This window comes from Galeopterus variegatus, unplaced genomic scaffold (genome assembly GCF_000696425.1).
Source record: "Galeopterus variegatus unplaced genomic scaffold, G_variegatus-3.0.2 Scaffold358, whole genome shotgun sequence".
NCBI classification, from domain to species: domain Eukaryota; kingdom Metazoa; phylum Chordata; class Mammalia; order Dermoptera; family Cynocephalidae; genus Galeopterus; species Galeopterus variegatus.
Window position 1 is genome coordinate 328750 of NW_007726469.1, and position 13249 is coordinate 341998.

Here is a 13249-nt window from a genome sequence, read left to right on the forward strand (position 1 = left end):
GCAACGTTGGAATAAGGTCATAGCTTGAGGCTGAGCTTACAGCCATTCTACACCTTCTTAAGTTTTCATGGCGAAGAATGCTTGAGGGTGAAAGAAAAGAGTGAGCATTTATTTCACAAAGAGATGATTCAGCTAACAACCTCACACTAATAGCAAGCATCTACTGAGAACTTCCAATGTGCCAGATACTGTTCTAAGTGCATTCTGTGTATTAATTCTTATAATCCCCACAGCTCTGTGAGGTAGGTATTATTATCCTGCTTTATAATTTAGAAAACAAGGCAAAAAGAGGCCAAGCAACCTGACCAAGATTACACAGCTGGTCAATAGTGGAGCCCGGCAAGCAGTCTGACTCCAGAGCCTGCCTATGTTCAGAACCATGCTGCTGTACTGACAGTACAAGGGCAGGTTATCTTTTAGCCCTGAGGTCTAGAAAAGAATTAGCTGACTTTCAAGTGAGACTAATGAGAGTCAGGAGTAAAGAGTCTACAGGGAGTAGCTACAAGATAACACTCGCGGACATTTTCCCTTAGTCTCCAGAGGGAAAGTTGCCATTTCTTTTGTCGTTTACGTTATTAATTCTCTCCCCCAACTCGGGCCCCTGAAAACCACCCATCTGCTTTCTGTCAACATACACATGCTCCTTGACTTACAACGGAGTTACATCCCAATAAACCCATCATAAGTAAAAAAATATCATGTCAAAAATGCATTTAATACCAGGCCCCTGAAAACCACCCATCTGCTTTCTGTCAACATACACATGCTCCTTGACTTACAACGGGGTTACATCCCAATAAACCCATCATAAGTAAAAAAATATCATGTCAAAAATGCATTTAATACCACAATATATTCGCTGTAAAGAAAAAAAAAAGGTTAAATCTAACGATTGTAAGTCAAGGACTATCTGTACTTCTGCCTTTTATGTAATTTCATATAAGCAATTGTACAGTATATACAGTCTTTTGTGTTCCAGTAGTCCATTACTTTTTATTGCTAAACAGTATTCCATTGTATGGATACCACAACTTGTTTATCCATTCACTTGTTGGGGGACATTCAGGTTGTTTTCAGTGTTTGTCTAGTGGCATTGATTCTCCAACAAACATTTGCTGAGCACCTACTGCTCTGTAGAGACATAAAAACTGGTAAGACACAGGCCCTTCTTAAGGGGAAGACATGAGCAAACAGATGATGAAGCATCATGCTGAGTAACCTGCTGCTGGAGACTCACAAACAGCAGACTGTGTTATGGAAGCACATGAGAGGGTGCCTAAGTAGCTAAGCTGGCCAGCAAGCTTCCTCTGAGTGATCAGCTCCCATCCATAGTCCTGAGGCTGGGGAGAGCCCTGCATAGTGTTCATGAGATCGCAGTCTCCACTGACCAAAGCTTTTAACTGGGGTTCCTATAACAGTTTCAGTTCTCCCTCTACCCAGTTATGTTTTTCTGCCTTAGCATTTATAGGCAGTGGCATGTGCAGTTATATTAGGTACAATATGAAATAGTTCATACATGAATCTTTTGGAGAGCTACTATTTTTAATCTACAAGTGGATTTTGAGACAGTGGAAATGACCATGCCAGGAAGCTATTCTAGCCCATCTAGACCTAGGGCCCATGGTAGGAGGCAAGGTACCCTCCTCCAAACCTCATCCTCACAGCTGGGCAGAGGCTTCTGTTTAATTAGAGGGAGGGTTTCTTTGGTAGATTCTCACTCAAATCAAAGACAAATGATTGCTGGTTAAAAAATGAGTGGGAGAGGAATTGAAGAGGATGAGCCTGGAAGAGGGCACGGTGTAAAGCATTTGAGGTATCTAAAGAGTTCAGAAAAATGCCTTCTGGAAGTACGGCCACTGGGGTTGAGACTCCCTGGTGTCTGGCTGAAAGAAGGCCCCAGGACCACAGGGATATGAGTGTGAGTGTAACAGGTCCCTTTAAAGTTTGGAAGGTCAATCTAGGTTTTCCAATGGTCTGTCTTTGGAGTAACCCTTTCAGCATCTTTTTGAAAGGATTCTGGCTAGAAAGTGTTCTGTTCTGAATCTGAACTACTTCACTTAAAAGGCTGTTTCTTTAAATTACTTTTTTTTCCTTTGACAAGAGCTTCAATTTATTTAGTGGCTGTATGTGGCTAACCCTCCCCAGACTTACAACAGTCTTTTTGGAACTCAATCTAGGCCCAGGGACCATTGTTGAATGTTTTTTATCATTATCCATTACCGTTGCAGGCAGCAAGTCAGGTTGTTCTCATTCACTAACTAGGGGAAGGAAAATGAACTAACATTTATTAAGCATCTGTTCTATGCAGGAACACTTATCATTAACCAAGTGTAAATATTTAAATATATTTAAAATAGTACTGTCACAGAATAAGGGTTTAGTAATTGCCAACTATTTTTTTTCTATGACATCTCATTTAAATCTTCTAGTCTCAACTTCAAATTAGGAAACTGAAGTTCAGAGAGGTTACACTGCTTGCTCAGGGACACACAGCTGGACACCTCATTGTACTGCTTTTCAATCAAGAGGATATACCAAGGCTCAACAAACAGCATTAAGAAACTAGAACTTTAACACTCAGTGCACCAGTTTAGCCTAGCAGTGTTCCTGAGAGGTTACACTGCTTGCTCAGGGACACACAGCTGGACACCTCATTGTACTGCTTTTCAATAAAGAGGATATACCAAGGCTCAACAAACAGCATTAAGAAACTAGAACTTTTAACACTCAGTGCACCATTTTAGCCTAGCAGTGTTCCCACAGTTGATTTGTTAAATCCTGTGATTCACATCCCTAGAAACTGCATCCTGTTTCCTTCAACATTTGTGGAGCAAAAATGACCATGAAGTGTAAGAAGTCTAGAACCATAATGTCTAAGATGTGTAAGAAGTTTTGTTAGATAAAAGTGAAGCCTTTTTCATGGCCTTAGACAGTACGACACTGTTCAGTGATTCTCAAACTTTAGCAAGTATAAGAATAACCTAGAGGGTTTAAAATACAGATTGCTGGGCCCCACCCCCAGGAAGTTTGATTTTGTACATTTGGAATGGAGCTGAAAATCTTCATTTCTAACAAGATCCCTACATTGTTGGTGCTGGGGAAATGGTGTTGGACTCAATGCTAAGAAATCCAGGTTTAAGTTGGGTTCTGCCATTTACTTGTGACTCAGCCTGTTTCCCTATCTGAAAAGATAGAAATAATAATGCCTATTCTACCTTTCTCAGGATTATTGTAAGGTTTCAGTAAAATATTTTAAGACTATACATGGCTCTGCAGATCTTCCAGTTTCATTTATCCAACCATCCACTATTCATAAAGTACATGTTAGGTCTGTGCTAAGCACTGATCACACACTTGCCTTTATGACCCCAGGTGCCACTTTGACATTTCACTTACTGTTTCCTTTAGTGATGCTCAATGTTCATTGGCCAAGAAATTAGGAAAACTAACAGACCCTTTATTATTTCAGGGTGACCAAGGCTTCCCAGATGAACCCAGGGAAAGTGAAAAATCTGATGCTAATCACCAGACAGCAGAACCTCAGCTTAAAGAAGGAAGCCAAGTGGTAGCACTCTTCAGTTATGAGGCTACCCAACCAGAGGACCTGGAGTTTCTGGAAGGGGATGTAATTCTGGTGCTATCAAAGGGTAAGTGCTACTCCAAGATTATAGAAGCTAAGCTACATGTTAGCAAAAACAAGGTCAAGGGCAGAAAGAAAACCTCAATAACTGACAAACCAGACTTTAGCCAGTGGTTTCCGTCTCCTTCCTAGCTTTTACCTGGAAGGAGCAAAACTGAGTGGCTCAGCCTTTCCCTGTTTGTTGCTCTAATAGGCAGGGAGGTAACAAGCAGCCTGAAATAACATCCTGATTATTAAAGATGGTTATGTTTTGGAAACTACAGATTCTCATTCCCAGAGTTAACAAATTGGCTGGAATCATTTTGCCTTTGCACCAAGCCATAGGATGCTTACCTTCTGCAAATCACAGTTCTATGAATTGATGCACTTTGCAAAGAGAAGGGAAGGTAAATTTTGCCTTAAAGGCAGCTATTCAGAAATGCCGTGTCCCTCTGATGACTTTCTTGTTTCCGTTAGGAATCAACACATTAAAAATTGAAAAAGTGGAGAATTCTAGCTTAGTGATTCTCAAAATTCAGTATGCCTAAGCATCCCTTGGAGAATTTGTTAAGTCAAATTCCTGGGCCCAGCTCCTAGAGATTCTGATTCGGGTCTGGGGTGAGGCCCACAAATTTACATATCTGACAAGTTTCCAGGTGATGCTGGTCTACTGACTGAGAAGCACTGTTCTAACTTATAGTTTGACAGTGTTATTTTCTCTACTTGTAAAAAAAAGCCTTGTTCACATGGCTGAAATGCTGTGCATTAGTAATGCACAGTAGTGAAAAACTATTAATGATAACAGAAAATATAACAGATGAAATGAGAATGGGAGATTTCAAAGTTAATGGGGTAGAGAGTAAACAAGTGTGTGGCAATTAGCAAAATAAAAGTAGTGAAATACAGAAGCAGAGTGTACTGCAGTGCCTATCTTCTGACAAGAATGGAAACTCAATGAGAAGAATTAGGTTGAGTAACTCCCAGTGCCACTTTCTACGTATCAATATCAACCAACGAACTAAATTGTCCAGAGTTTGTGGGGGGGAGCAGGAAAGAGATAAAAATGAGAGAACAAACAAAAAATCCTTTGAGGTAGATATAGAGAGAAGGAAGCATACTTCTTAATATGGTATGTACAAAAGTCTAAGTTGGTTTAAACTCAGGAAATACCCACATTCTTTGGAACTTCATCATAACACTTCAATAGAAAACAATTCAGCATTCATATGGGGTGGGACTGAGGACAAATTTGACTGCATTCAACAATTATGAGATGGTTTCATCTACAATGTGCTTCTCAAACTTTAACATGCATGTGAATCACCTGAGGATTTTCTTAAAATGGATTCAAGTTTAGGGTGAGGTCTGGGATTTTGCATTTCTAATATGCTCCTGGGATCCAGGACAAACAAATGTTTCCAGTCCACGACCCCACACTGTAAGTAGGAGGAATCAAGGGAGTGATTTACGATTAGAATTACCGGAGGGAACTTTCAAAGAAATTTATACCCAGCCACACTACACTAATTAAAACAGTATTTCTGGGGGCAGGATACAAATACCAGTGTTCTAATGTCTGACCTAGATGTCTTATATCCAAAGATGAACTTCTGTACTGGTTGTGTGGTCTGGTAGGTGGGCCTTGGAGGTTATACCCAAGTTATCTGATATTTACTGACAGAATGGCTCTGAACAAATTAATGTCTGGATCTCCTTTTCCTTAGTAAAACAGGGATAATATCTACAAGTTATGAAGTCTAAGTATATATACATTCTAGTATAATAGCTGCACTTTATTAAAAACTCAAAATAGGAGCTATGAAAATCCTTATATTTTACAAACATGTATTAACCCACCACTAGCTTTCTCAACTCTTTGATGAATCACTGAACTTTTTTTGTGTGTGTGGCTGGCCTGTCCAGGGATCCGAACTCTTGACCCTGGTGTTACAACACTTGCTCTAACCAACTGAGCTAACTGGCCAGCCCTCACTGAACTCTCATATTTAACCAATGGCATGATCCTTTCTGTAGTCAAAATGAAGATTCCCAACAAAGCTCAGATAAAACTTTCTTTAAAAATCCTAAAGATTCATTATTCAATTTCTTTCATCTTATTTTCCTATGTGGTAACCTTTTGAAAAATATAATTCATTCTACATTTTACTCCACTGTCATGTCTAAGAGAGAAATCAATAAGATGGCAAAACCCTAAGTTCACTCGCTTACCTCATATCATTGTCTAATACTGTCTTTTCCCTGTTGTCACAATTGGGGATGGGAGAGGATGACTGACAAAAGATCTGTGTGGAAAACCCACATGGGGTAATTTTCCTATATTGGTTTTAGAAATCGATGTGTACTTTTCCTTTTATCAGTGAATGAAGAATGGTTGGAAGGGGAGTGCAAAGGGAAGGTTGGCATTTTCCCCAAAGCTTTTGTTGAAGAATGTGCAACTATCGATTTGGAAAACACTCCTAGAAGAGTCTAGGATGTCTCACAACATACAAAGTCGAATGAAGCCCTATTATTTGTTTGCAAGATTTAGCACCCCTTTGCTGTACACTGTACTGAGACATTAGTTTGAAGGTGTTAACTAACCTAACTTTTCCCTGTTAAAATTTAACCTACTAGACAATGATGTGAGAATTCAAGATGAAGATTTCCTGGGGTACAGGGTTGGGGGTGGGGAGTGGATGGAAGGGGCCTGAGGGTGCTGATAATCTGTTTCTTGCTCTGAGTGCTGGCTACCCAGATGTGTTCACTTTGTGAAAATTCACCGAGTTGTACACTTATGATTGGTGCACTTCATCTGTGTGATACCGCAATAAAAAAACTTATCTACAAAAACAAAACAAACAAGACACCCAGAGTCCAGGCCCAAGGGCTGTGTAAAACATTCCTGTTCCTGTACCATTACTATTACATACTTTTTTTTTGTCCTTTTTGAGACCAGCTGCACCACGCTCAGCCAGTGAGCGCACCGGTCACCCCTATATAGGATCCGAACCCGTGGCGGGAGCACTGCACTCTCCCGAGTGCGCCACGGGCTCGGCCCTATTACATACTTCTAAGGCTTGAAGTAACAGGTAATTCAGAAGGGATACACATATAAAATTAACTTGTTTTCTTTTTTTCATTAAAAAGTCTCATGGCTTAAACAGAACCTAGACTGAGTTAGGTTCCCATGGAATACAATATTCAATCCCACAGAAAATTAAAATACTGGATTTACATACCTTTACACCTTCTCAGAGAGGAACATTTGTTAAAAATTCAATACTGAATATATGCCTCTAACATTTAAGTAATGACAAAATGCTCTGTTCAGGAAGCCAGTTAGTTAGTAGTATCCCATTAGATCACACTTTATAATATGTACTACACTAATGTACATGATATAATGCTATGGTTTTACTTTTATCATTTAACCCAATGGTCCAGTTTCTCAGGGTTAACTTGGGTGAAAGATTCCATAAATACTGAATTTTTAAACCTGGCTAATTCCCCTCCCTCCCTTCTTCCTGTAAAATATGTAAAGCTCTGCTAATAATTTTTCAAGTCTGTAGGTGCTTGTGAAAAGGAAGTGTAGATTTGTTAAAAATTCAATACTGAATATATGCCTCTAACATTTAAGTAATGACAAAATGCTCTGTTCAGGAAGCCAGTTAGTTAGTAGTATCCCATTAGATCACACTTTATAATATGTACTACACTAATGTACATGATATAATGCTATGGTTTTACTTTTATCATTTAACCCAATGGTCCAGTTTCTCAGGGTTAACTTGGGTGAAAGATTCCATAAATACTGAATTTTTAAACCTGGCTAATTCCTCTCCCTCCCTTCTTCCTGTAAAATATGTAAAGCTCTGCTAATAATTTTTCAAGTCTGTAGGTGCTTGTGAAAAGGAAGTGTAGACTGAATCAACACCTAGATGAAAAAATAGCTGGTCAGTGTGAACACACACAGACCTTAGAGTAAGCTGTTAGCACTGGCTTCCAGCACACTATAAAAAACCTAGCAAGCTACCGTTAAGTTGAAACTTTGGACACAAACGTAAAGAAAATCAACTCCTAAGCTAAAAACTATAATTACTGTTGCTGCTAATCAGATTTAGTGACTTTTATAGGTCTAAAGGTTAAACTCTCTCTGAAGTGCCTCATTACCAACTACAACAGGATTAAAATGGTAGGCTGTTAATTCCGTTACAAAGCCATTACTTCTTTGTTAAAAGAGTTTTGATAATCAGTTTCATTTTACTCATCCCTTTCCATAATAATGCATTGGTCTGGAATGCTAATAAAAGCAAAAATAACCCTGAAACATATTCTGACCATATTTGCTTTTCTCTGGGTGACTTGTGAGTAGTTGAAATTCTTGCCTTTAAGTTGGATTTTCTTCAATACTTTATCTTTTAAGATAGGAAAGAAACAATCTATACACAGATCTGGTTGGAGAGAACATGGTTTATTAAAGGCAAAGCTGATTTCAGCAGCTGCAGGTCTTGCACAGACGAACAAAAAAAAAAAAAGAAAGAAAGAAAGAAAAAAAATTTACTACACAAAACCAGTTTCTGATGAAGAATCTCCTCCCCTTCCTCATAACTCCACAGTGAGGATGATAAGGCGAGGAACCCCACCCCAAGAGTCAGAAAACATTCCAAACACCAAATTCTCATGCAGAATGGGGCTGTAGATGGGAAGTGGGAGTGAGATGGTAAACCTGGTTAGCTTGTCTAGGGTGCAAGATTCAGTGACATTTCAAACACCAGAATGTTGCAGCTGCCTGAATGCAGAGCTCAAACACACAAACTGGGTAAAGGTAGTAGGGAAACAGGCTTGGAAGGAAGGGGAGAGGAGAAGAAAGGTGGACACATGGAAGAGGCTGGAGAGAAGCACAAAGGGTTTCATATTGCCATTGGGTGGGGACTTCACCCTTTCAGACCTTTCAAAAAAACAAACCCAAACACCATGTCAAACTAAAAGAGCAATAATGTAAGCATATGGCGGAGGGAAGGGGGGAACTCCAACCACTCTCTCTGAAGAGCAACGAGCATTATCTCACCCCTTTTAATTGCTGGGGTTGCCCAGACTCCAGTGACCACTGGGGCTCCTGGATGTGCTTTGCTCTGCAGCTGTTTTGCAGCTCTTATGTTCCACACTAACTCCATACACTCACAAACACAACTGCTCCCCTCTGGGAGAGCAGATGGGCATGTGTGCACACACAGACACTCACACACAAAGAAGAGACCTCCCAGAAAATAAACCCTACCACTAGCACAGCAATTGGACATTTAGATTGTTTCCATAATTTCTTCTTAAAATATCACTTTTCCAGGAAATGACCAACAGAAATGTTGTCCTTCTGTTTCTGCACAAGAACATTTTCAGTCCTCTTTCCTCCTAATAAATATCAAATAAAAAGTTTATTTTCCTTTCCTTCGCCTTCTCCAAAATGGACTTCGTTGTGTTTTCTTCTGCGCGTGACATGCATGTGTCCATACTGCCTTGAATTTCACTCTCAAAGTGGAGGCTGGGAGACTGCAGTTCCTGGCCCCTCTGTGGGCTATGTAGATGCCGCTGCTTCCTTCCTCTTCAGACTGTCTTTTGGGGCCCAACTGCTGGAACCCATGCTGTTGCTTCTTGGCGAGATGTTGTACACATTAGGAATAAAAAACAATTACTAGCATACAGCATAGGGTAAAAAGGGATGGAGACAAGGGCAGGAAGGTGGTAAGTAGGATGGGAGCACAAAAACCAACCAAACAAAAAATAACCACACTGAAAGCTTCTACCTATTAAAAAGTGTCAGGCCATGAATGGACTAGCCTGCCTTCTGTGAGACTGCTTACTATGCTACTGTAAAATGTACAGGAATCAAAACATTAATTTGAAATCCTATTGCAGTCACCTGTTAGTCCAGCCCAGCACCACCACTCACACTGCATCCTCGACTGGGCTCGAGCACCTACAGAGTGAAGGGCATTTCCTGCTGGAGTCTCCAGGCCGAGGAGGGCCTGCCAGAACCTACTGAGAGGCCTTGCACTCTCCTTATGGAACACTTCCACTGGCTGAAGAGGTCGGTTCCCCATCCTGTCACCACCAACCTCTCACAGGAACAGTGAACAGGGCTTTCCTTGCTACACACTGACTAGAAGTACACCTGTGTATGGAAGAATTCAGTGTGATATTTTACTACTGAGAGTAATAACAATAATAAAAGATGTTCAGGAATAATTTCAACTACATTCTCAGTCAGCAAAGCAATCATTAATGGATTCCTATTTTATTCCCCAAAGAGGAAAAAAGGACTGAGAAGTTTCCATTGGCTTCTCCCATCTGCCTTCCCTTCTCAGCTTTCACTTCCCATGTGGCTGGGGACATGCACAATGGAGAAGGTGAGAGGCGGTGATATCAGGTAAACTGAGTGAGACAAACAGCAGTTCCTCTCTCCCTCCAGAAAGCCCCGGGGGGATGGAGAGTTCCTGATGGATTTTTTTTGTTGCACTGCGAACATTTCGTGCACACTCAGCGGGCCGGTGGAACACTTACACCCTCTTGACGGCAAGAAACAGAAAAGAGGGCTGCCACCTGCAGGGACTGTGTAGGCCAGTCCTGCAAACCCAACATGCCATGGTTTATGGAGCCTTCATTTCCAGGGTTGCCACTTTGGCCTCAGTGTGGAGGGTTCATGGTGCCTTGTCCCCGCTGCTGTTTCTGCTTCTGCTGCATTAACAGCTGCTCCAGAGCGGAAGGTCCAGGATGCATCATGGAACTGGACCAGATAGACTGAAAAACAGCCCAGATCTTGTCAGCAGAAGTCAAATGCCTGGTTGTCTGAAAGGGATTTGTTTTTCAATCCCAGCCAATATAGAGGCATGTGTGTCCCAAGAACCCCAACCCTACCCCTTAAAAAAATCCAACTATTAGAAAAAGTCATTATAAGACTCTCAAGACTAGTTAGTTCTCCTTATAATTATTTTAAACAAGAAAGTGAAATTTTGCTTTATATGAAGTCTTTTCACTAAAACTCAGCTCCATGTGGTACTTATTTATAAAGGGTATTTATTATAAAGGTTTTAGGCAAACAAAACATTTCTGAAATTATATGCTCTTCTTTCACTTGGTCAGAAAAGGCTTAAATCAAATATTCCAAGCTGAATCAGAATTTTCTTAATCTTGGAATGAAACTAAAACCTTTATGTTTCTGTCCCCCTAAAGATACTGCTTTATCACCAATAAATTCACAAATTAGAAAAAAAAAAAAAAAATCCGGGCCGGCCTGGTGGCGCACTGCTATAGTGCGCCGCTTGGGAAGCGCAGTGGCGCTCCCGCCGAGGGTTCGGATCCCACATACAGACCGGCCGCTCACTGGCTGAGTGAGGGGCGGGAGCAACACCGAGGGTTGCGATCCAGTGGCCAGTCCCGGTCCGGTACGGGCGTGACACTAAGGGTTGCGATCCGTTGCCGGTCACAAAAAAAAAGAAAAAAAAAATCCCATTCGAGAATCTTATAAAGCAAACCATGTCTCTAGGGCTTTGCTACATATGTGCTGTGCATCAGTCAGTTCTAAGAGCCTTTGAAATAAGCGTAGCTATTTTTGTGAATAAAAGGAGACATCTTTGCTGCAAGAGTCTTGTGGTTACTCACCTTTAGGCTTTCCATGAGGACAGCAGAAGAATCCTCCATGGAGGGGCCATGGCCTGTCCAGGTGCCACTTGGAGTGCTGGCCTGATGCCAACTGCTCTCAGAGGATGATGTTGCTGACAGATAATCAATGCCAAACCCACCCATGGCTAAGGGATGAAAACAGATAAGAATTGAAGATGTTCTATCACTGCCAAGTGCCAAACCCCAGAGAAGGATAGAGTAAGTTATTTCACTTTTGCTAAGCAACGAAACCTAGACCTCACCTGGCTTATCAGTTTTCCACCGATCTGCAGTCCTTCTATCCCTATTATCTGGAGTCCCAATGGGTCCAAAATTGGAGAATGGAACAGAATTATGGTTGTGTGTTGGAGGAGAGCTAGGCAGGCTGCTTGGGTTAGAAGAATGAGGAGACTGGCTGGCTGGTGTTGAATGATCTATTAAATAATAGCAACATAGTACGTTAAACAGATAAGATGTTTCACAAACACAGCAAGAACTAAAAGTTCCCGTAGATCTGATCACTTTAATTCTACTAAAAATAATGATAGGGCTTTGGAAGAAAGGCAAAATAAGGGCTCCAAAAGAGAATCTGCCAGATGCACTAATTTGCCTTATTGTACACATTAAGGCACATGATTTGCCTTAAAAAAGCAAACCAAAATAGTATACAATTTTGTCAACTGGATGCACTCTTTTGGCATGCCTGTTTCAGATAAATATTTTGTGGTCTTCTCTATCAGAAACAGAATTTCCTAACCTTAAGAATTACTATTAAATCAGACTCTATTTACAAATTGATATTACAAATCTCTATTTTAAAAAGTGCACCTTTGGGCCGGCCCGGTGGCGCACTGGAGAGTGTGCCGCTTGGGAGCGCTGGGGCGCTCCCACCGAGGGTTCGGATCCCATGTGGTGACCGGTTCCCGCTCACTGGCTGAGCGCGGTGCGGGTGCGACACCGAGGGTTGCGATCCCGTACCAGTCAGTAAAAAAGACAAAAAAAAAAAAGGAAAAAAAAAAAAAAGGAAAAAAAAAAAAAAAAATTAGGGGAAAATCATCAAAGAGATGGAAAACAGTAGTGAAAAGATTAAAAAATTGAAGGACCCAACCAGATGGACCAACATCCAAATAGCATGAATTGCAGAAGAAAACAAGAAATTGAAGGGGAAGAAATTAACACAGAAATATACAAGAAACCCTCCCAGAACAAAATGACATGAGTCCGCAGATTGAAAGGATGGACCAAGGGTCAGAATGATTAAAGTATAAAGACCGCAGTAAGTCGTATCACCATGAAATTTCAGAACCAGAGCAAGAGAGAAGAACCCAAAAGCATCCAGGAAAAAAGCAAGTCAAACATAAGTTCAAAGGACAGGGAAAAATGGGAAAAATCTGAGGGACAAGTGGCAGGTTTCCCTCGTTATCCGGTCTTGCCAGCCAAACTGTAATAAAATGGGAGAGTAGAATGGAGACACAGGTAGTTGGGCAAGAACTCAGAAATATTTACCTCCTCTTCACACTTTTAAAGGAACAACCAGATGATGTCAACCAAGACAAAAACATGGGATTCAGGAAATGGGATCCAACTCAGGAAAGTCCCAAAATAGCTAAGAGTAGGCCTGGAGAGTAGAAGACTTCAGGAGGGGGGAAAAGCCTCGAATGTACTGTTAGGAGTATGGAAGATCCAAGCCTCTGAAAAACATTAAGTATAGGTGCATACAAAATCAAACAAGTGACAAAGATAATGATTAATTCTAAGAAAAAATTTGTTTGAGAAAAAATTCTGGTACCTTACATGGCTCTGCAATAAAAAATACTTAATGACAACATTATAAAAACTATTGGTTAGGATGTGATTTTGTTACGGAGAGGGATGGGGAAGTCAGCACAATACAGCCAAAGTCTTGACTACTGGACTAGGAAGTCTGTAGAGAATGTCTAAAATTGATTAGTCAAGAAATAGCAATGTTGGGCC

At 40.8% G+C, this 13249-nt stretch overlaps 2 protein-coding genes across 4 annotated transcripts in view; one reads left to right on the forward strand and one right to left on the reverse strand.

The window, feature by feature from the left end:
• NCF2 (neutrophil cytosolic factor 2) overlaps positions 1–6316 on the forward strand; it is a 31617-nt gene extending 25301 nt beyond the window's left edge. For all 3 annotated transcript variants that reach the window (XM_008567942.1, XM_008567941.1, XM_008567943.1), the window contains 2 exons: positions 3470–3647; positions 5998–6316. In XM_008567942.1, the coding sequence (XP_008566164.1) occupies positions 3470–3647; positions 5998–6110 (291 nt within the window). In that variant the 3' untranslated portion in view covers positions 6111–6316. The remainder of the gene's footprint in view (positions 1–3469; positions 3648–5997) is intronic.
• A 3477-nt stretch (positions 6317–9793) lies between these two features.
• Positions 9794–13249, reverse strand: part of LOC103586650 (protein SMG7) — a 46743-nt gene continuing 43287 nt past the window's right edge. The window contains exons 21-23 of the mRNA XM_008567948.1: positions 11539–11709; positions 11276–11421; positions 9794–10414 (exon numbers count right to left, since the gene is read on the reverse strand). Of these exons, the coding sequence (XP_008566170.1) occupies positions 10301–10414; positions 11276–11421; positions 11539–11709 (431 nt within the window). The 3' untranslated portion in view covers positions 9794–10300. The remainder of the gene's footprint in view (positions 10415–11275; positions 11422–11538; positions 11710–13249) is intronic.